Consider the following 23845-nt stretch of genomic DNA (forward strand, 5'->3'; position numbering starts at 1 on the left):
ACTAATATAAGGGACGCCAGTTGTCAACGATTCGTTAAGGTATTCAAAAGATGACAAAACGGGAGAAGCAGCCTATAGAGAATTACAACTTGAGCCATTGTATATGTGCACGCTGTGGCTTGTAAGTACGTAAACGGCTGTCTGTCGCTTTTGACGCAAATTGCCACTTAGCGCGATGGAGACATTTTGCGGCCAGCTTAAGCGTCGGTTAGATTGAGAAAAGTTTCAAATCTTCCAACGACCACTGAGTCTGAATTTGTTGCCTTGTTGAGAGATTTCTTGAGCGAAAAAACGGCTGACACCGTATATTTCATTTGTGAGAACTGCAAACCGCGCAAAGACTACAGTTTTAGCCGGCGGGTGTACTGCGCAGACGGATTACAGGCTTACGTTTCGACCTTTAGATTTGGTGTCGTGGTAAACTCTTTTTGCCGACTGTTATCTGCAAATTACAACTGCGCGTGGAAGGCGGACTGTTATTTAACTTTGGCGTGAACGAGTCAAACACGAAGTTTGTTCATTTTTGAGGACTAATAACGTATTATTATCAGATAACGAAATGCGTGGGTCCAACATATCTGTAAAACCACCGACGTAATGCCACTAATTAAAATTAACTATGTTTTCAAAAATAAAAGATGTGGAACGCTTCTAAACCTATAAAATTGTTTTTCAGACTAATATACTACAATTAACGTCAATTGCATCGTATTGCATCTATTCTGTTGTAGCATTAAGACCGAGCGGAACTATACAGGTTGCGTAATTGCGTTTTAACATTGTACAAGTGCAGAGTAGCCTCCTTAACGACATTACAGCAATAAACAACCCATAACCTAAGTTGTACCGCGCAAAATTGTCATAAAGTTAAGTACAAACTACCTATATCGATAAAAATTAAAGCAATGTGTTTTAGAATACACCCTTACACACGAACTATAGTCATCTTTACCGATTTTTAAAACTATTTGTTTATACGTAATTCTATTTAATACTGGGACGCTGAAAATCAACAACAACGTTGCAACAACGGGTTTAGGTCTTATTAAAATGCTTTCAGATGCTTTGTAAAAGCCTATAAACGCTTAATACTGTCTGAGAATAATAAGAGTCTGGAACGTCTGGGGATTTCAACAATATTATCGCAGGTGTGCAGCAGCCATTACTTATGGGCAAGGTTGTTATTTTTTGAGGCAGAAAAAAACTAGGAAATCAGTAGGTTGTTTTGGAGAAGTTTATTTAACCAACTTTTACTGATTCATGCGAAGGCCGACCTTCCTCCAATGTAGTTTGTTTTATCAATATAGTCAATATAATAATAATAAAAATAACTATAGGGCCTCGCTGATGAGGGACAGTTTGTCGTAGCGTAAACACCCATGCAGTTGTACGATGCTTTCGCGTGTTAGGTGTCCAGCTTCCACACTGGGTCTGGGTGGTGGCGACCTAATTGCCGGGAAGCGATCAGTTAATTGTTGGTCGGCGCGTCCAGTAGAAGTCCTGAGAGGCGGTCGTGATTTATCTTCGGCGACAGCAATTACGGATTTAGGACCGAGCCCACCATAAGCACTGACCGGTTTGGGGAGAGTGTGGAAAGGACAGTTGGCCAGTTCATTTTACTGCCAGTTCATTATAGTCGCTATGAAATGGGGTCTGCTGTTGTCAAGTTTAAGTTAAAAATTCTGAACGTTAGTTGAAAAACGAGCGTTTTGAAATGAGCGCGTTGTCTGGCTGAGTATCAGTTTTGGTTTATTGGCAAAAAAGTTGACGACGTTTGATTGCTGATATGGTGTTTACAGCAATGGAAACGAAAGGAATTAGTGTCTTGGTTGAATAGACTGCAAACGCTCATATTTCACATATGCCATGGGTGTTGTCGTTGCAGAATTTAGCAATAAAAATTAAATAAATATTGAACTGACCTTTAGGGCCATATCAGTGAGAAAACAGTCATAAAGATGTCGTTCGTTGACGGTCACCCAGTTGAGCGGATTGGGCGTGTATAACTTATTTATATAGAACCACGCTGTGTTAAACCGAATTAGCGCGCATTTAAAATAGCGTACCTGGCTGAGGTTACCATCAACCTGCCTAAAACATCGAAAATCAAAGCCGCCCGTTTTTCGTCTAACCTTGTTGACCAAAAGCGATAAACAAGCAGCTTGTAATGAAAGTGGACGCCAAATCCAATTGCGGCTTCAACTATATCGCGTTGCGGATTGGAGCATGCCGCCCGACAGCAATCGACCTTATGTTTCGCTTCTCGTCGGGTAAACAAGGTTAGCAAAACCAAATGGCCGGTTAGTAATACGATGGCCACTTGTTTTTTTCCGAGATATATTAATTGTTCGACTCTTGGCTTTGGCTGCAAACCGACGAGGCAGGGTAAACGACAAGATCTTATATTGCGAATTGCTGTTTGTTGTTAAAAGGTATCTAAGGGTGATAGTTTTGAGCTTTTGAGCTTTTGAGCCTGATTTAATAGAGAGTATGGTATGTTGAACTTCCCGCCATTCTTTTTGCGCTTTAGCGAATTGTGTTGTACATTGAAGTATGTGCAAAAAGCAACTGAAATTAGTTTCGCAAAAAAAAAATTTTTCAAACTGTATTAATTTGTCGGGTTAAAAGGGTTTGCACAACAAGTTCTTCTGGTTTTAATGTGAATTGTCTTCTCTGCAAGTTTACATGTAGGAATGGTTTAAGATTTGCATACACAGCATCGTAAGGTTATGTACAGTGTACAGCAATCGTTTTACGTTTTTGCGACAATGGAAGTATCGTTTTTCAAAACGTGTTATACCCTGCGAGTGGCTGTAAGGTAGAACGTGCAGAATGCACGCATCTCAATATAAAATTTCCCATACGTTGAGTTACGTATGGCCGTCAACAACAACCTCTGTCATACTTCAGCACTGCCCAAAAAAACATCGGTCCCCGAAATCTTTATTTGCGCGGGTCGGCGTCGATTCGGAAGCTGTACAAGTGTAAGGCGGTCTGGTTCTCCGCCATTCGCGCTATATTTACGCGCATCGACCAGTCGATACCAGCGCGCATCCAACTTTCGAAAAACACGGAAAAGGGCGACGTTTCTCCGACCGATTGCACCGGCTTGCCTTCGCGTTTTCTCCCATCCTAGAATCGAACGTGCGCTTTTTTGCGATCGCTCCCGTTTTTGCCCAGTTATTTGCGCTTGTTTGTTTCAATGCTGCTTGTACGACTTCCGTTGCGTGGCAGCGCGGCGCGGGGAAACGGGAGCCCTTTTGAATTCGTTTCCAGTTAAAGGCCATCGCAGCCGCTCTGGCAAATGCTGACTTCGATTACGCGCAGTTGATTTGTGAACACGGCGTCGGCCTGCACGATTTCAAGTATAGCCGCCGTATCTTAAAGTCAGAGGCGCTTCTTATAGTGCGAATTTACGCATACGTACTTTCATACCGTTGCGAACTTGCAGCAGAGACAAGTTTTAGCCTGAAGTTTGCCGGTAAATCATTATATAAGGACCGCGAAGTATGTCAGATTAAAAATAATTTGCGAATATATTATGCAATCGCAAGTACAGTGTTGTGAACTGTACTGCCGCTGATGTATTAAAGGAAGCATCAAATACCGTCAAAGCTATTTAAACAGTTACATTCTAGTAGTTTTATACACCGTAAAACGTAATGTGCTTTTCCGCGGTATTATTTGTAGAAAGCATTCACATTGTCGGTATGCTATATATGGATTTAGTTGAAATGCGACAGTCGCATTTACCAGTGATTCACCAACATATCCTACGATGCTCTTTCCGTTTGACGCCATTTTGGGTCTTGTCGGGGGTAAGATTGGTACGAGCTACGCGACATGCGGGTGTATTGCATCATCATTTCGTTTTAAGGTAATTTTAAATGACATTTCGAGTCACAGGAAATCCAATTTATGTTTAAAGTAAAATTAGAAAATATTTTCAAACTTGAGTTTTTTCCGTAGAGACTGAAAAAATTAAAAGTATAAAAAACGTCGTTAAACGGTAATAGTCGTACGCGCAACGTGTAGTACACCGAAAATACAAATGTTGAAACACTACACCATTTCATGGAGAATTGATATTATACCCACCTCAGTGGGTCCCCCTTGTGCTCGTCCAGGGCAACAGGGTTTCGTTTCCCTGAGGTGTCCAATTATATCAAGGCCACTATTTTGTAGTGATCCCACTGGGCTGTCAATATCTACTAGAATTCACTTATACTTGACATATAAACAGAGGTTTGGCCGTCACGCAATTATCGCCTTTTCTGACGCAGTGCGTAAAATGAATCACTCGCGCGTATATGGCAGTATATAAACGGCCGAGGTGATGCGTCAGTTACGCATAGAACCATTTACAGTCACGTTAAGCCGCATAGACCTGAGGCGTGTGTGAACTAAGACGGCTTGGCATATAGGACAGCTTTCGTGTTTAACACCTTTTAAATCCCGCGGTGTTTTTTGTTGTTGTAAAATAATCCAGAGAAAAATAGATGAGACGTTGTTTTTAGCAGCTGGGCAGCGAAGTCGTTTGAGCTGTTTGTTTTCTGCTGACAGACACGTTTGGTGAAGAATAGCTATTTGCATGTTAAAATGTTTAGTTGGTTTAAGAGTAATCCAAAACCATTTGTATAGGCGAAATGTAAAAATACCCGTCGAATCAGTCGAAGCTGTGATATTAAGTTACAACTGCTGATGTGTCTCTTTTTATAAATGGAAATTAGTTTTGCTTTTTAATAGAGGCGGCAGACCATGGGCCCGTCCTGCCCTTGCACTTTCTCATGTTGTTCACCAAGGATACTATACGCAAGAAAGCATCTCTCCCGAATCTGACTCGGAATAGATTATATCTCGAGCATATATCGACATCAGAAGTCATCAGGCGATAGCGATCCAAATGACGATCGGGAATTTTTGTTTTCGACAAATAAATTTCTGATCTTACGCTTGCTAGATTCCAGGGCACAGTAACAGTTCAGTGTAGTAGTAAAGTTTTCTGTTAGCTTCTGGCGAAAGTATGTCTAAATTCGTAATGTTGTTTTATGTTCCTTGTAAAAAAGCTAAGAGTTGGACGGATAGGAACTATACAAAAGTATAACAGCTTATATGCGCCATGTTAAGGATAATTAGGTTGCTTATTATATGGCAATTAATATTATTTGGTAATGAACATTTCTCAGTAAAGTCGCCTATATTTGTGTCTGCTAAACGTGCGCAATAAATGGTTGGCCGCATCCTAACCATTTCCAATAAATTCGACCTACATGAAGCCTCTGTCCATTAGAAACATGTCGCATATAACAAGCAGGTCGACAAGCGTCATGTGTGCATTTATTTCCGAATCACCTTCTAACGCTTTTTTGTTTTTTCGACCGTGTAGTGCCCGTGTTTGATTAGGAAGCCTAAGCACGTCGTTTGTAGGCTTAAAAAAAGAGTTTTATCTAAACAAAAACACGTAAAAATGCGGCGTTTATGATGCGCAAGACAATGAGCGCCGAGAGCACCTATCGCTCGTTCGACTCGGTGGACAACGTCATCAACTTCCCGGAAATTCCCTCGCCCAGTCCTTCGAGCGATCATGGCAGCTGGAGCTACCGAGGTAAGGCTTCGTGGAAAAATGAAAACTTATAGTCACCATGGAAATGAGCATGAGTTAAGTAAGACTGGTGTTCGGTCTTACAATTACTGCTGGAGTTGAGATATGATTTTGACGCTATACTGTGTGACTGTGGAAAGGCCGTTAGTCAAATCAGGATGACCGGGGTGGTAAGTTCGAACCTCATCACAGGCTAGATTTTTCTAATCTTAACCTTCTTGGACTACAAGACTAGATTACAGTATTTGTCCACGGCGAAGTTGCTGATCGGACGGTACGGTATTTTGTATTACTCAAACAGACGAAGTGTACTTCACACCAAACAAGATAGAAAGAATGGCCTTAGCAATAAACCTTAGATGTAATACATGTTTAAAACATATTCTGGCCGCCACACGTTTCGTGTATTTATTATTGTTAAAATTAATTTTGCTTTAATAATTACGGAAGAAGCCTTAGGTTATAGATTGCTGTGTTGAAAAGAATTATTTAGCCGTGAAAAGCAATAAACCTAATTGTTTGCTTTTGAGAACTTTAAATTATTAAACAAACCAATTTTGCATCTCAAATGGATTACGACTTAAAGGTTCACTTAACTTAAGCTCAACTGTCCACAATAAGCATCGACAACAGCAGGTAAGTTAACGTGGGAAAAAAATGTTTTGTCCCTCAGACAGATCATGTAATCGGAGCCAGATGTGTTATGTTTGGTTCCCATTAGAGTGGGTTTATAAAGAGTCCGTAAATATGACAAACTCGTCTAAATATAAGGTCAGTAGTGTAAGATTCTTTCACTTGTGAACGGCCGGGGGTACAACGGAACGTATCGCACACCGATTGCTTGGGACGCATTCTATCCGCATTGTCCGGTCGATTATTGGAATCAAGTTTCACAATACCCCCAGCGCCGACCCATTTTCTAAAAGACAATTGCCGCGTTCTGTTCTCCCAAAGCAGAGGAAAATCACTGTGATCAGGGCGTTTTGTTGTGAGGTGGGCACATCCACGCGGTAATTAGTTGGCGCCTATAGGCCTAATATTGTCTAGTGTTACGATTTTAGTATGTGCGATAGAAAAAAGAGAGGGAGCAAAAAAAAATAAAAAATTCGTTTTTGTATTGACGCCACTACCTGCTGTGTTCAGCTAAAATCGGCGAGGTCAATACAACTTAACCGCTGTTCATTAGACATCGGGTTATGTCAAATCAATATAAGATAATAGATTGCTGTTTATAAAAAAAGTTAGGCTAACCGCCTAACATTACGCAACATAAAGGCATACCAGTTCTTACATAACACGTACTGTATATGGAAATGCGTTTATAATGACAATGGATAGGCCCACATGACCATAACAACTCTAGGGGAGAAAACGCTTCTGGTCATTTGGCGTTCACAACTAAAGACAACGCCTCATCCAATTAATTGCCGAAACAATTGACAACGAAAAATCACGACATTCCGTACACGGCCGCGTTCGCACAGAGTCCGTGTTTTCGCGGTCCAAATCGCGCGAACGGCGCATGAATTCAAAGCCAGAGTGCACTTGAACTAAAATTCGGTTTAACAGCTTAAAGGAGAGGCGCTGGCGAAATGATAGCCTTTGCCTGATGGTTCACTGCTCGAAGGCAGTAAGGGCGGCAATTAAGTGCACCGGGCTTTCCGGCAAAATCAGAACTGGTGGCATTTTCATCAAGGCGGGTTAGTGTTGTTTCACGACTGATTTATTCTGTAGGTTGATGTGCCTTTCTAGCATAACAGTATTCTGCTCATGTTTTTAGTGCTTGAGCCAGCTTACTGAGAGAGAGATGCGAGGTCTCTAAAGATACGTTAAATATATATTCGGAATATTTAGAATTTTCACAAAATTAGGTAAACACTTTTATTGTTAATTTTCTGCATAGGTTTAATTTTAAATAAAATGAATGCTGCGGACCAAAGCAGAATGCAAATGACTCTAAAATAACCTTTCAGACAATAAGATAGGATAACCTTCAGCGGGTTTTTGTGGTGAGCGAAGCACCTTTGTTGACTATTTTCAGACGATGCTCAGTGATTCATTATTATTGCACAGCTCAATTTGCAGCGGGACATTTTTCCCTCATTTCTGTGTAATTCGCAACGCGCCTATTGCCAAACGCCTCGTTAGGGTTCTACGGTTGGGCAGGTTATATTTACACGGGCGTATCGCCTAACGATTACTTTATGGCTGGTTGGTGCTCAAAAGAGCAATATACCTTTAATGCTGTTGCGAACGATTAAATCTAAATCTAAATCTTAAGAAAGGTGTGTTGATTGAAACAGTTTTAGATATAGCTGGCCAGTACAATCAGATAACGCTTATCAAAGGTGTTTATTATAGATTAGAAATGTTAAAGGCATCACGATGTCCACCTATAGTTTTGTGTTTATATACTATTGTGACTAAACTATATCAAAAGTTATTTTAATCTCAATTTCAAGACTAAGTGAGCTTAAGTGTGCTGAATCGCTTGCCTATAATATGTGGTTATAGGCCTACACCGGCGTACAGCACTTACAGTTTGCTTCCGGAAGTCTTTTAGGATTTTCACCTCTTCGTATAGTCCCTTTCCGCTATCAGTTTGAGTGTGTATTAAAATCGCTGTACCAGGTAAGTCGGAGCAGGTTAGATTAAAAGATTACGGGTTTTAAAAAACTAGGCTGCGTCAGTAAAAACAGACTCGAAAAAACAAACTTTGCTTCTGGGAGACAAAATTACCTGCTGAAAATCGCTTTTAGATTAAACCAACAAATATTAAATAAGATGATTCCGTTTGGGTAGTGCTTTTTAACCTTTTACTGTCGCTGGCCACAAGGGCTTAATTTCGATTACCTTTTACAATAAATAAAAATAACACTAGATCGACCTTCTAACTTGCATTCAAATAAACATTAAAGACGATTCGGGTATAGGGTAGTGTTTTTTAGCGCCGTTACCCCTGAGAATGGCTTAATAGATTTCAAATACTTCTTTAGTACCACAAAAGGTAATTTATGCCGAAAAGTGTTGATTTGCATCAGGCTAACACAGTTGCAGGTGACAATCTTGCCACGTATCAAAAAGAAGTACAAAAAGGTGTTAGAAGGGGCCAAGTAGTCGGGCCAACATGGTGATATGTTTCAATAAATGAATGGAAATTGTTGGTTACACTATGCACGTGAATTTTGCAAATCCAAAAATGTCGAATATATCGACATCTTTTTGATTAAGACGTTTTGAATAATGCCTCAACTGTAGAAACTCAGACTGATAACGATTGCGTCCTACCTTTTATAAGTAATTTCTGCTCAGTCGCACTAACTGAAGATGATACAAGCCCGTATCGAAACGTCCTAATAAAGATAATGTCGATCTACTCGACCTTTCTGGCTTTGCAATTCATTATCAAGTTAATGGAAATATATAAACAATAAAACGAACTTTCTAGCTCTTGTTATAAACTATGCTTTGCATGATTTCAGACGAGATTCTTCTTGACCCCGACGACCGACCCCTCGAACTCGCGGTCAACTCCAAGTCACCTTTGACCTTTCACCTGGTGACCGGCGCCGACAGGAACGCCGAGCTCCTGAACAACCTACGTCACGAAGGTTATTCCCCCGAGCAGAGAAGGAGGCTGATGGAAAAGTAAGTTTGTTTGCTTGTGTAGAAAGGCTTGATTTATAAAGTAATGGCTTTATAGTTGTTTCAACTGAAAAAGAACTCTTTATGTAATGTTGCGTACAAAACAAGTTGTCAGTTTTGTGTTAAACAGCTCCTGGTTGCCTTAAGTACCGAAATCAATAAACCAACAAAGATTTGTTTACAAGGTAGGCAACTAGAAGTCAAGAAACAACCATGGTTCCGTTACCTGATGCACCCTAATCGTATCCTCAGTTCCGAATAATAACTTATATGCATATTTATATTTGGGATCGGTCATTTAAGTGGTCCTAGTTAACGATACCATTTCCGTATTTTCCTGTCAGACCCCAAAGTAATTCCACAGCAAGTAAAACAGCGATTAGACAATCAGAAGTCTAAAAACAATCATGACTGAGCTGACTGCTGCACCCTAATCGCACTGAGACAACTCATTGAACGAATTAAGATACCATTTCTGTATACCATTTTACTGTCAGACCCCTAAATTATTCCACAACAAGTATATACAGCGATTAGACAATTAAAAGTCAAGAAACAACCATAGCTCCGCTGCCTGCTACACCTAATAGCACTTAGACGATTTATTTCTTTTATTGCAATACTATAACTGTTTTGTGTACCACTTTTCTGTCAGACCCCCAAGTTATTCCACAACAACTAAAACAGCGAGTAGACAATCATGAGTCAGGAAACAACCATAGCTCCGCTGCCTGCTACACCTAATGGCACTGAGACAACATTGAACGGGATACGATACCTTTTCTGTGTACCTTTTTTTTGTCAGACCCCTAAGTTATTTCACAACAACTAAAACAGCAAATCGTCTCGCGCAGGTTCAACCTCAATCCGGATCATGATGAAGACGACAAGGACTCGATGGCGTCGTCGACGAGCACGACTCCGGGACGCCGGACGAGCCTGAGCGGAAGCAGCGGAGGGAGCATCCGTAGGAAGATGGAGAGCAGGAGGAAGACGACGTCGCCTCTTCTCGTTGCCGCTATGGCAAAACTTAACGGTAAAATCAGGAAGGAATGTTTAATATACATTTTAGGTTTGGGATATTCTGTGATGGAAGATATTATTGCGGGTGCTGTTTTTAAGCCAATTTTGACAATGTTAATTTTTTTAAGAGTTTAGCCCGAAGCGATGTATAATCTTGTGGTAAGTCACGCTTAAAATATTTTATCACTTACAGCTAAATCATCAATAAGTTGTTCGATTTATCATTTTTTTTATTTTTATGGCTCGCAAACGACTGCAAACATAGTTTTATTTTCCTAACTATACTTATACCACGTTTTCACGACGCTCTTTGTTTAAATGTAAATTCTTGCGATAATTCTCTTATAGCGATTTATTTCTAAATCTATAGTGCGACGATTTAATTTAACATCGCCTAAAAGCAGGCGCAAAAGCGTAAACTGTTACGAAAGAAGCAGCTTGTCTGTTGTCTGTTGTTGAAGGCCAATATTGAAAAGTCAAGGTAAGCACACAATCAAAACTAGCGATGCTTTTCTTTTGACAGGCTAGGCTATGTCAGTAAAAAGCGCAATTTTTAGATTTTTATAGCTCGCAAACGACTACAAATAAAGTTTTGATTCCCCTACAGTGCTGTCTTGAGTTTGCCGTTATCCGTTTAAAACGTATTTCTTTGCACATATTTCACGATGCGTTTAGGCTGATGTCTTCTGACAAAGGCTAATATTACAATGTCAAAGCAAACACACGTCAAAATGCTTTTATTGTCGGCGCCAAACAACGTCAATTTTATTCGCAACAGGCAACGGTGACGTCAGCCGCAAGTCGAGTCAGCGTCGCAGCGAGGCGCCAACCATTGTGAGCAAGACGCCGACCCACCAGCGTCCCAACACCAAGTCCTCCACCCTACGGAGGTCCGAGACCGACATCAAGTCCTCCAGTCTTCCCAACACCGGCGTCAAGGACTTATCCTCGTCCGCTTCCTCGGTCGCTGTTAACTCCGCAGAGTCCACTCCTGGCAAGAGCAACTCGCGGACGCGGACCGGGCGGATGCGCAGCGTTAAGCAGAAGAAGAGCGCCACGATCGCCAACCGCCGCGAGCCACGATCCGCATCCGCGCGCCGCCTCTTCTTCAGTCTTCGGAAGAATCGCGCGCGCTCGGCTTCGCGCGATCGCCAGGAGTCCAAGGATCGCGGAGGCGCGTCCGAGTCGGAGGGCTCCTCATCCCCCACCAAGAAGACCGAGTTGTCGTCGGATGTTAATCTTCCAGGCATCCTCAAGATTTTTGGCGACGCCGTGAGTCCTGGAGCCAACTACAAGAGCGTGATGGCCACGCGCCAGTCCAACTCCCAGGAGCTGGTCAAGATGGCCCTGCAGCGCTACGGGATTCCCCGGCACCAGGCGCGCGACTTTCTGCTCTGCGAGGTCGTGGGCAGGGTCCAGGACGGCCAGGACGGCGCCGAAACTTCCGAAAAGGGCCTTAAAGTGAAAGCGGACAAGCGAAAGAGAAATACGAGTGAGTTCCGCCTGTTTGTTGTCCTACACTTTTACTCACTTTAAGTCGTTGACACTTCGTTGAAAGTCTTTAAATTTAGTTGTATATTGAAAAGTCGAAAAGGAAACATGTTTTGAAAAAATTATCGTTGTAAAAACATCATTTTACTATTTTTTATTCTATTTGGTATTCTGTTGTACTTGTTATTGTGTTGAATATATTTTGTTATTGTGTTTAACTATTTGTTGTTGTGTTGAGGATGGCATTTATACTGTTTTTTTTTACGAATTATATTAAAAAACGTTAAGCCATCCAATTTTAGGCATTTGAGGCTTTAAAAAGCTTTTTTTAACTGTTTTACTTGGTTTGTTCTTTTGCAACGTCGCCAAACCGCTCGAAACGAAAGTGCTTCTAGATTTAACCGCAGCGCGCTTAAAACAACACTCTGCTGAAACGTTCCATGTTAAAACTGACACTATCGGTTTATTTGTACAGCGGTAATTTACGCGATACAAAAGTTTCGAGGGTTTTTCCAGTAATAATAACTCGATGACTCAACACCAGTGCGCATTTTAGGAAAATCATGCCCTTGGCAATTTAGGCGTCCTTAGACCAGAAATACTTACTGACATACCCTTTTTAAATTAGGGAGCGCCTCTCTGGATCTGACAGCCTCACTGGCGGCAGGAGTCGGCGGGGCGAGTTTTCAGGAGGACTACGTGCGCCCCCTGAACGACCACGAGAAGCCACTCCTCCTCCAGTCCTACTGGAAGCCTTTGGACGGACTCTGCAGGAGATTCGAGATCAGGAGGAGATCTCAGGTAAACTATATATGGATAGTTAAATTGACTACATGGAAATGATTTATCTAGGAATTAACAATTAATATCTCAAAACTCAGATTAGAAACAAGCTTGTTTTAGACGTGTTTGGTTAGCGACTTTAAGCAGATCTGGACCATTCATAAATGTCTTGAAGTTTGAATTACTGGAGTGTTTGACGTTTGCTGGTTATCAAACATAACCTAGTTTTAGTACACCGAAAAGCCATTGCAGACTCACCGAATCTGTCGATCAATGATGCAAGCAGAGCAGACTAGAAAAACAACTAGCCTGCAGTGAGGTTCGAACTCACGACCTCCGGTCAAGCCGGGACCGTCGCTCTACCAACTGAGCTATGCAGGCTCAGAAGGGAACGAGTCGAGAAACAACCATACGCCAATGCTTGCTCAATCTGTTAGTACAAGCAGCTTCATAACGAAGGGGATCGCCAGTATCATATCATAATACAATGAAACATATGTACACACATATATGTGTGCTTACAACTGAGATCTAGCCCTTCTGAAGCTGCTTTTTGACCAACGATAACGGCTTACGTATTATTAGTACACCGAAAAGCCATTGCAGACTCACCGAATCTGTCGATCAATGATGCAAGCAGAGCAGACTAGAAAAACAACTAGCCTGCAGTGAGGTTCGAACTCATAACCTAGTTTTAAGCGAATTTTGCAAAAAAATTCGAATCGTGAATCCATCTTAATTATTAGTTTGTTTAATTTATTTAAACAATTTTTCAATTTAGGCAGTGATTCAGAAGGTTTTCAAATTAAAAAAAAAAAAAGTAATCGAAATATGTATAAACGTTTGCGAAATAACGGATGCCCATCAAATGATAGTAATTAAATACTAATTGGCGCCTGACATTGGTCATTTCCAAAATTGGCTTAGCAGCGTTTTAGCTAATTGACCCATCAAAGCATACCAAGCAAATTTCTTAAACTTTGTGAAAAATGCCAAACATGCGAATGTACAACTGGTGGTATTTTATCTGTTCTAAACTAAGTGGTTTATTTCAGGTTTTCAAAAAAGCCGAAAAAGATCACGCAACCAGAGATATCAACAACCAAGCCAGGCGGCTCGTGATGGCCAAATCAAGGTATTATTTATTGATTTATTGCCCTAAAACGCCTTGCAAAAGAATTTATAAACATAAATTGACATTGAAATATATGTTGGTACTATATATATAAACTTGACAAAATTAAAGTTGCCGGAATCGGTATTCCTAAATCTATATATATTTCTTTTATGCTGTTTAAATATGCCTTTTTTGCAGATAATTTACAATAATACACAAATCACTACTTTGGATCGTAAATTGTGGCTGAAATTCCTATTTTTTGTATCGGATCGGCACCGATACCACCCTACTATCTAACCAACTATAGTCCTAATACTTCCACTTAGCATCTAGTATTGGCTCCGATCCGATATATTCGGACATTCCTACTCTATTATAATAATTGTAATAAACATTACTTTAACGTTTCAGAACAAACATCAACGTGGCGCTCAACCAGCCTCAAACCGACAGCGAAGACTCGGAGGCCGAGCCTGAAGTCAAAGCCAACTCTAAAACCGCATCGTCCCAAGCCGAAGCCCCAAAACCTGCCGCGGTAGAAACGCCCGTTGTCGATTCACCTGCCAAGGAGTCCGCACCTGCGCGCGATACTCAACCGGAAATGGCGCCAATCGATGACGTAGCTGGTGACGTCACCACCGGAAGTAAAGCGGAAGCGGAGCAGCCTTCGGTGCCCTGCCTGATAACCCTGCAAGGCGACGTCGGCGGCAGCAAGGGCGATAGTCTCATACACTATTTAAAGCTGCCGGAAACGCTGATTGGCTGCCAGGCGTCTGACGTCAGACTGGCGGCACGTGACGTCTTTCCGCACCACTGCGTCCTCAAGCGACGCCTCGAGATCCTGTTCAACGAAAGCGCCGAGTTCGAGGCGATTAAGCGCTGGTGCGTGACCGTGAACCCGCTTCACCCCAAAGCCGAGGTTTCGGCCAACGGCTTCCGAGTGACATCAGAGTACACGTTGCAGCACGGAGACATGCTCACCATCGGCAAGAACTGCATGTTTATGTACAAGGACCCGGCGTCCAACGTGAACCTTAGCAATAAGTTCTCGTTTGGCGAGAACAACAAATCCGCGCCCGCGCCCAGCGGCGATTTACCGCGAGATGTCGCTGTCGAGCCGAAGCCAAAGCTCCGCGAAATCCCGACCGAGTTGTCCTACCAGGTGGAATGCGAGGACGAGGTTTTGAACGCCATCTTTGACTCGGGCAAGGAAATGGACGAAAGGTGCGCGAGCTACCCGTTCGCGCCTGCTGCCCTCTTGTGTCAGTGTGTGGTGCATTCGTGCCTGAACTTTCGCCTGGAACACAAGAATGACCTGCTTCTCAAAATCGCGAGCAATTTGCAGACCCTTGTTCTGGTAAACATAACATTGTTAGGTTTTACTTTTAAGTTTACATTGTTGTTTTGATGTAGTTGATTGATATTTTGCTTTTAAAGTTGCACTTGTACATAAAATATTTTTACAAAAAATAAAGTTGACGCAAAACATATGTTATTAATATTTATTGCCTGGGTAAACGCACACTTTAAAGCAACCTGTATTGATATTTGTTTCTTTAGAACTCCACCAGAAACGTTTCGGTGCAAGAAATCCAAACGTAAGTGACGCGTTTAAGTTTCAACTTTTGTGTTTGAAGTATGTTTATATATTAATAAATGGTTAGGCATTTTGAAGTATAGGTATAGCTATTTTTCTTCCTTCAAGGTGTTCAAGACTTATATTGGGGACAGCCAAGTGGTGTAAAATAAACGTATTGTTAAGCAAATAGCAAAATTCTGCCTTATAACAAAATTTATATTTATCGGTAAACTTAAAGTTTCCGTTTCACTCTATTGCAATACCTTAACAAGCAACACGATATGTCTCAGGAAATTAGAGATTTTAAACCAACTTGTAAGTAATAAAGCGTCTCCTTGGTTCCTCCAGGTCGTCGGATCCCGAGAAGAACCTCCATCTCCTCCTCCCCTCCCTCCGCCCGGTTGTCTACTGGATGTCCAACTCCTTGGAGATCTTCGAGTTCCTCCAGAAGGATCTGATGCCGACGCTTCGTGAGAAAGTGGATGATGCGAAACAACGGTAAGCAATTCATTAGTACTATATACTATGAGGGGCCTGTGCACACTTTTTAATTTGCTCAATAGGAGCCCGATCTATACTTTCCTGTTTATATGAAAATCAGACTGAAGCTTATGCCCAAGATGGTATTTAGGGATGTTTTTTTAATCATGCATATGTTAATTACGCCCCTGAATCAATGCGTTTATAAACTTTAACCAGAAAACCATATTCATGTGCCCTCAAATTGAAGCTTAAATAAACTCATAGGATATTCTTTCTAACAATATATAAAAGTCCCACCACCGTTGGTGGTAACGTGTATAGTTATCGATACTCGTGGGTTATTTTAAAATGCCCTAAAAAATATGTTTATATTTGAAACCTTCTTAGTTTTATTGTAAAACCTGTATCTTCCTTATCATTGCCCCTGTAAATCTTTTGCCAATTTGCCATTTTGCCATTTTTACCACTCAAGCTTCATCTTATTTCTCGCACATTTTACTTTAGGGGAGAGGTCGACCCGGTATTTTTGGACGAAATCGAGGACTTTGAAATCAACGAGGAAATTCTCGCGCTTCTCGAGGAAGTCGTCATGTACGCCTTCCAGCAACTTGTTTATTACCTCACAAAGGTCAGCCCTCGTGTGTTGTGACGTGTGTTGTAGGAATGCAGAGAATGACGTATTTGAACTTGCGTCATAAGGGTTTCTGATGAAAAAGCTTCTGATGTATTAAAAATGGTTCAATTTTCTAAATATAGCGCCAAAAATGCATAGTGACACCTAATGTTTTTGTTCCAGGGCATTTTAATGAACACATAAAAATAATGCAAAATGCATCTTCGACAATGATGTCTCTTATTTTTGACTTATTGTTTGACAAATATTTGACTTGCGGGCTAAAAGTCGATCTAAAAGGTGAAAAGCAACCCTCCGGAAGTTTAGCCTATTGACTTTTTAATTGTCCGAAGGTGGCACCAATAAAAAATACCCTTCTTTTGCTTTTCTGTTTTTGAATTGCAAAATACCGTAAGGATAACCGGCCAGCTTGCCATATAAACAGCAACCAAACTGTATATTAATATTTAACGTGCAATTAAGCTTCCTTTATTTTATTTTATTTCTGTCGCAAAGTTTTATTGTTTTCTAAGTAATTTTGCAAGCACCCCATATAAACAACAACCTCAGAAACGACACTTTGCCACAGACTCTCTACAGCCACCTGCCGGCGCTGCTCGACTGCAATCCTTTCGCCGAGAACGCGTCGAACGTGGCCGGCGTTGATCACGTGACCGGCGTGTTCGAGAGCGCTCGCGAGATGGCGTCCACTTATGACGTGAACCAGCACATCTCCGACCAGCTCTTCGCCTATCTCTTCTTCTTCACCAACATCTCGCTCTTCAACACTCTAATGGAGGACGGTGAGTTTTGTTTGCCGATGGCCTTTTTCTTTTTTGTTCTTTTCATTTCGTTTTTTGCTTTTATTTGCGCCGATGGCTTTTAAAACCCCTTTGCCGATTTTTTTAAAGGTGCGCATTATAAGATTTCCCTTCCACTTAATAGGTTAATAATAATTTATATTATGACTTACGTTTCTCATTTATAGTGGCTAAATCGTTATGTACTTTGTAAAAAAAGGATTGACATAGTATATTGTAGTTGTTTTTAATTAGGATATATTGTTAGAACATTCAGTTGTTTATAGGTGTTTTCAAATTGAACTTTGATTTACCATTTATGGGTCCACGAGTGTGAGTGTTAGATATCAAAGTTTAAAATCAAGCACACAAGCTGTATTCGTTCGTATCTAGCTGGCGTCAAACCGAATACACTCATATTACAACGAATCATGACACCTCTAATGCTCACCATGAAAATCAACATTCCGGTTTAGATTGCTTCAATATTTCGGCTTTGAATTGAAACACAAATCTACACAACCCTTTCAGCATCTTTGGTGGCCTGCGAAGACATATCGTTTCTATTGTGCGCAATGTTTACTTTATTCCTTCCGAGACATACACTGCATGCAAGTTTTATACAGGCCTTTTTTCAAAACTCGCCACCTTGTCCATTTCTCAACCTGCTTTAATCGCCCCACACAGACTCGGCACTCAAGTACTACCGGTGGGACATGGGCGCGCGAATACAGGGCAACCTGGAACAGGTAGAGACCTGGGCCGACGACGCCGGCTACGACCGACAGTTCTGCACCTACCTGGACAAGGTCTCGTCCCTCGTAACCCTTCTGGCCACGCCCAGGACACAAATCGCGAAGGTGAGGAAAATGTGAAACTAACAGCCGCGTTGCAATTCTCTCGTTTGACCTGAAAATAACTTTTGGGTTTCATTCGCTGAATACATAGAGTGTCTATTGAATATGCGCCGATTATTCAGTCGGTTTTAGACTTTTGAAATTTAATCCCTTAGGAAAACCTTATCTAATTTTGGTATTAGGAATTCCTTTTGGAGCCTAGGCCGTGCATTTATAATTGGTCTGATATAAAGCAAAGACAACACTTTTTGATATGGTTATTTATGGTAAGCCTACATTGGAACTATTTAAAAGTTTCGTTTGAAAACTATGAATGATGCTGACATTAAATACGCATTTAAGCGTAAACCAAATATTTGTATTTTGGTTCAGTATCTTTATGTCGACAATCGACATGTTCACACAGGCAACACACTATTGCAGTCATTTACAGACGAGTGCAAGATCATTCGTAATATATGTATCAAATCTTACATATGTGTTGAATCGTAGAACGGAATTACTATTTCTACGAAGCTGTGAACGTTTCACTGCGATCGTTCGTTCACATCAATTTCACGAATATCTTGTAATTACACCTAATGTAACTCAACAGAGTTCGTGGTCGGTCTTCCGCCAAACCTTTCCTGCCATCAACCCGTGCCAGCTCCGACACGTCCTGGAAGGCTACCGGTTGCCTAGCAACCAGGTGAAGCCTCCCTCCTGGAGCCCGAGTCCAGAGGAAGGCGAGGACTCCCTTGACGAGAGTGAGTGCAACCTTGTACTCTGACTTAATAAATTAATAAATTTTATCCCTGAAGTCAATTCAGTTATAGGGTTAGCCTTATTCTTTTCGACTTTATTTTTCAATACTTAAAAGTTATCTCTCACCTTTATATGCTTATATAAATGATGCTTATTTTGATAATTTTTGACACAGTTTGTTTTTGCGTTAAGATGTTTATACCTCGGGTCCACGCTGAATTTAACAGTTGTTATTTTATGTTTTTATTGTACTCGTGTACATGGATCTAACATCACTCTATCAAACGATATTTGTATTCAGATCTGCTCATGGAGAGCTACGACCAGCATCCGCCCCTCATGCTCCCGGTGAGCGGGACCCGGATCGACTTCGAGCGTTTGCCCGAGGGTCGCTGGTTCAAATCCCTCGTGGACCAAGTGCGCCGGGCGGGGAATCCCCAGGGCGCGGTCAGAGAGCAGCCCGAAGGCCGCGAGATCGCTTCGGACGCGTCACAGTCGCAGCGTGATCTTCCTAGCAACGGTGATGACGTCACGAGCGAAAAACGTGACGCGGCGCCGGTGGCCAACGATGACGTCAGAAAACACGTCACCAAATCCAAGCCGGCTAGCGATAGTCCCGGCGCGAACTCAGTGCGTTCCAAATCGTCGCACCATTTGGGGGAGACCGCGTCCAAGGGGGGTCAAGGGAGAATTGTGTCGTCATCATCCTGCTCGTCGTCATCAAGCGAGCCGGAGGGTTACGTCATCAGGCAGCATCGCAGCCGGCACCGCAAGACGAGTGACGTCATAGGCAGGGCGAGTCCATCGCAGGCGATTAACGAGCTACTGATGGAGGACTCGGCAAAGAAGTCGGATGAGAGGGGCAAGGAGTGCGATGAAGTTCTTCTGCTTCCGATCTCGGAGACGACCTCGGTTCCGACCCAAGTGTCTTCAAACCTGACTGAAGGTAGAGCACTTTTGTTTAATTTGTTAGAACTTTGGTTAAGTTGTTGTTGGTCAATTTCGCGATACGCATTATTTCTGTTGCAGTAAGATTTCTGCTTGGTAATATGAAACAAAACTAAAAACTGGAAGTCGATGCTGATGTGCTCTTTTTTAAATCTGCTTCTCTTATTTATTTCCTGTTTTATTTCAATTTCGGCTCAATATGGCTTTAAATGTTCTTCCGCACCATGGTTTTTAAGTATAGTAACCTAACAAATGTTCTAAACTGGACCCAAAACACACTCAACAGTGCGAAACCAATTTAACAGTTATTATAAAACCACTCTTTTAACTGCAATGGTGATGCGTGAAGAACTCTATGTCGCAAATAAAGTCCAACTTAATTATGTTAAAACATTACCTTGTCCAGCAGTTAAATCCTCGTCGCCCACTGACGATTCGGACACTTCCAGCAACAAGTCGCAAGGTGGCGCCAAAGGCATGCCCAGGGAGGTGTTTATCGTCGACATCAAGAAAGGCAAGAACGGGCTCGGTGTTGGACTGGTCGACGGCGCCGTGACGTCACTAGGAACCGCGGGGGTCTTCGTGAGATCCCTGGTGCCAGACGGGCCGGGCGTTAAGGTACATGATGATGAAAAAAAAGACATTTTAAGCGTTTGTGCTCTACGCCTTGATGTGACTCTACACCAGTGGTCGGCAAACTGTGGGCTTCGGCCCAAATGTGGGCCCCTTTTTAGTGGGCTGCGTGCTATATTTTTATAATTTCAGTTTTGTCATGTAGATGTACTTTTCACCGTACTGTATTTTAAAAATGTTGTGACTAAGAGTTTTTTTTTGCTTTTGCTTGTTCCATCATAGGGCCACCGTACTATGCACCCCCTAAAAACTATACTTTATTAAATTGTTTATGCCAAAAGACTATGCATACTATTGCATGTTTGCGCCGTATGGTCGTATAAACGCTACAAAGGTATTTTTATTAAATGAGGCTATAAACTTTTCGCACTACACGCAAGATTTTTTAAGATCAAGAGTTTTATGACGTAACTTTGTGACGTCATTCGTTTTACATAGTTGGCCTTCAATGGCTCTGGAAAGAGCATTTTGGGCAGCGACAAAAAAGGTTTGCCGACCACTGCTCTTCACTTTATATTTTGTATTAATTTAAACTTGAAGCAACATACTTTGATAACGAAACCAATGATAATAGAACCCAAAACTAAGGTTTACAAATAAGTTTAAAAAACTTATTTTGTGCGATAAGAACGACAAACCATTGGTATTCCTATACACTTGTGACAAGACTCTTTTTACATCCCATTTCAGCACGGCCATTCCAAGCACCACGACGTGATTAAGTGTTGGCTGCAAGAGGGTAGACTTCAGTTGGGTGACAGGATCCTAGCCGCAAACGGAGTCAGCCTTCTCAACATGTCTTACAATGAGTGAGTCCATTTTTAAGTCAAATCAATCCATCTTTGCGATTTACAAATCCTTTCAACGCTTTAAACCTATGTCGGTTATAAGCACATTGAACATTATTAAGACAAAGTATATTTTACGACTGTACTGATTAAAAAGCAAGTAAAAGGAATGAATTATTTTCTTTATAATGCACAAACTAGCAATATTCCTAGGTCCAAATGTAAAGCGAGGTATTTTTGTCATTCATATTCCTTGTTAAAGAAAAATAATCCTAGGCAATATTATGTACTCGAAACTGACGATTTAATTCGATTACATTCTTCGCGAATCGCTACAGTTTGTTTAATCTAATGTCGCTGCACAGTGGAGCCTTAGTAAGATATAATTGCTTTAATAAACAAATGCAGCCTATGATGCATCGTAATTGTTCCTGGTGATTGGGATCCTAGCGTTTTACTATTCTTCTTCTCACACGCAAAAAAGCGTCCTGGATAATCCGACCGCATTGTCCTTCTTTGCAGTTAATAAACAATTGTTTTGTCGACAGAGCCACAAAGACGGTCCGTCAGGCCGGCGACTACGTTCGTTTGTTGGTGGGGAGATGCGGACAAGAGGTTGCTATGAAGATCACCTCTTCCAGCTGCTGATAGGATCTTGGCCGCTCACGTGATGCCAGTCAGGCGTGACCGTTGTTCAGTGACGTCAGATAACTGGCAAGACTTGAATAAAGTTGACCAGAGTTAAACCAGAAAGGAGTTCGCGACATTTGCAGAACGTTCGAGACTGTTTTTATTGGCATTTCGTTTTATAAACTATATTGATCTTTGTAGCTCTACAAGTGTCACCGATTTACGTTTTCTACGATTTTGCTCAAAAGTTCCATTTTAAGCTACTTGCTTTCAGTCGGAATGTTTTTATGTCATTTTTTTTATTTTAACAAATCAAACTTAAAAACGGGCTTTTTTGATTTTTTACGCCCTTGAGAGCTTATCGCATGGCTTTTCAATGTCTTCCAGATTTTACGTTGTTTCGTAGTCGAAACGAAATATCCCTTGATCAGGATTTGCAGTTTCCCTTTTACACAAGTGTTCACAGCGACAGGAAAAGTTTTTATCCTGATTCGCCGTTTAGCTACTTCTACCCCTTTCCAAAGTGCAATGCCCGCTTTGTTACGTCACTTACTAGACTGTTACGTCACACTGTTGCTGGTCCGTGAACTTATTTGATCGCGAAAAGTGCTCGTTTTTGCGATAAGTGTTGCACATTCGTTTGGCGATTTTACATAAGTGCTTGAAATATGTCTTATATATAAATATTTTCACGCGACATTTCTCAAATATTTTTAAAAAGCTGCAATGTTTGGTAAAACCCAATGTAAGCTACGTTGAACCTATAACTACCGTTAAACGTTAAGTTCATTTACAGTTTACACAGTAAGTTTGTTTTGGCGTGTTTTTTTATAATTTGTGGAGAACAAAGTTTAAATTAAAAGTTTTGTATGTCACGACAAAGCCAAAAAGGTTTAATGAGACTTTTACTTGTCACAATTTCCCTTTATAATTACATAACAGAAAATTTTAGTCATAAACGCACTTCAATATACTTAAGAGCTTATTTTCTTCATTGGAATTTATTTAATCGTTCCTTTATACACTTTAACAAGTAGCAAACTGTGTTAAATAAGGGACTTGGTCCCCCCCAAATATACCGCGTAGGTGATAGTTTGAAAAGTTACACAAAAAAAACTAGCGTTCGTTTTTCATACATTGTTTTGACGAAAATAACTCTGACATGGTGTTCTTCGCAAAGGGCAATCGTCTTTGATTTCGTTTTGTACTATCTACTTTTCAAACACCAAATGACTGTTTTTCTCGCTTTTTCATTAAAACTTATTTGAAAAAGTTTTGCTACAGTTTAGAAATTTGTGAATCAGGACACCATATAACTTTTCGATAAACCTAATGGAAACTGCGACAAAGAGATTCATTTTTCTAACAGCTTTGTTTTACCGAACCTTGCACTTGGTGGTTGTGCAGTACAATGTCACAATAGGAGTTTTACAATAACTTCGTGCAATGTTTACTCGTGCCGTTGTTACCTTAGGCTGAATCCCCACCAGTTAGTCTTAAATTGCTAATTCCCGCCAGTTAGTCTTAAAACGCTAATTCCCGCCAGTTAGTCTTAAAACGCTTTAAAGCAGACTGATACGATTAATCAAGTCAAACGCTCGTTTGTTTTATTGTCGCGTCTCCACCGACCAGACACATGGTTGTTTGGTCAGGTACTTTACTGCGTTAAAAGATAAAGGCTCTGTTAATAATTTTTCACAACAATTAATACAAGTTTTTTTTGGAAATAACGAAACTTCAACCAGTTATGCATATCAAACACACACAAAAAGTGAAAGCAACAAGGCGAAAATATATAAAGCGTTCATTTTAGGTAACAAAAGCCTGAAACCATAAGTTGTTTTTCTAGGCTGGCCTTGCCACGAAAATCCTGATTAGACTGACCGACTTCGATAGGCATTTTTAAGGCATCATGTGTGGTGGGTTTTATAAACGCACAGCGGAGTATAAACATTCAATCGAATACAATCTATAGCGATATCTACTCCTGGCTAGTTGCACAGCACCAGCGACGCAATCTTGCTCCCCGGCGGAGTTTAATTTCCTGCCTGCAGCGGGTAATCTGATTCTGGCACGTCGCCAATTTGTCGAAAGGTGTCGGAGAAA

At 41.2% G+C, this 23845-nt stretch overlaps 1 protein-coding gene and 1 non-coding gene across 4 annotated transcripts in view; one reads left to right on the plus strand and one right to left on the minus strand.

Annotated features, from left to right (window-relative positions):
• The window catches only part of LOC146139681 (ras-associating and dilute domain-containing protein-like), a 36188-nt gene extending 13185 nt beyond the window's left edge, over positions 1-23003 (plus strand). Inside the window, exons 4-20 of one of the 3 annotated variants that reach the window (XM_083391894.1) lie at positions 9085-9250; positions 10102-10283; positions 11049-11220; positions 11272-11762; positions 12390-12562; positions 13600-13679; positions 14076-15021; positions 15225-15262; positions 15592-15741; positions 16231-16354; positions 16929-17142; positions 17827-17999; positions 18592-18742; positions 19042-19686; positions 20095-20306; positions 21012-21130; positions 21658-23003. In XM_083391894.1, the coding sequence (XP_083248020.1) occupies positions 9085-9250; positions 10102-10283; positions 11049-11220; positions 11272-11762; positions 12390-12562; positions 13600-13679; positions 14076-15021; positions 15225-15262; positions 15592-15741; positions 16231-16354; positions 16929-17142; positions 17827-17999; positions 18592-18742; positions 19042-19686; positions 20095-20306; positions 21012-21130; positions 21658-21757 (4136 nt within the window). In that variant the 3' untranslated portion in view covers positions 21758-23003. Of the gene's footprint in view, positions 1-5037; positions 5606-9084; positions 9251-10101; positions 10284-11048; positions 11763-12389; positions 12563-13599; positions 13680-14075; positions 15022-15224; positions 15263-15591; positions 15742-16230; positions 16355-16928; positions 17143-17826; positions 18000-18591; positions 18743-19041; positions 19687-20094; positions 20307-21011; positions 21131-21657 lie in introns of those variants that run through there. The other 2 variants (XM_083391895.1, XM_083391897.1) reach the window with 2 other exon arrangements.
• Positions 12851-12925, minus strand: Trnaa-ggc (transfer RNA alanine (anticodon GGC)). Its single transcript has one exon. It is a non-coding gene; the product is annotated as a tRNA-Ala (tRNA).
• Positions 23004-23845: the final 842 nt, after the last annotated feature.

Source organism: Ascidiella aspersa, chromosome 6, assembly GCF_963924565.1.
Source record: "Ascidiella aspersa chromosome 6, kaAscAspe10.2, whole genome shotgun sequence".
NCBI classification, from domain to species: Eukaryota; Metazoa; Chordata; class Ascidiacea; order Phlebobranchia; family Ascidiidae; genus Ascidiella; species Ascidiella aspersa.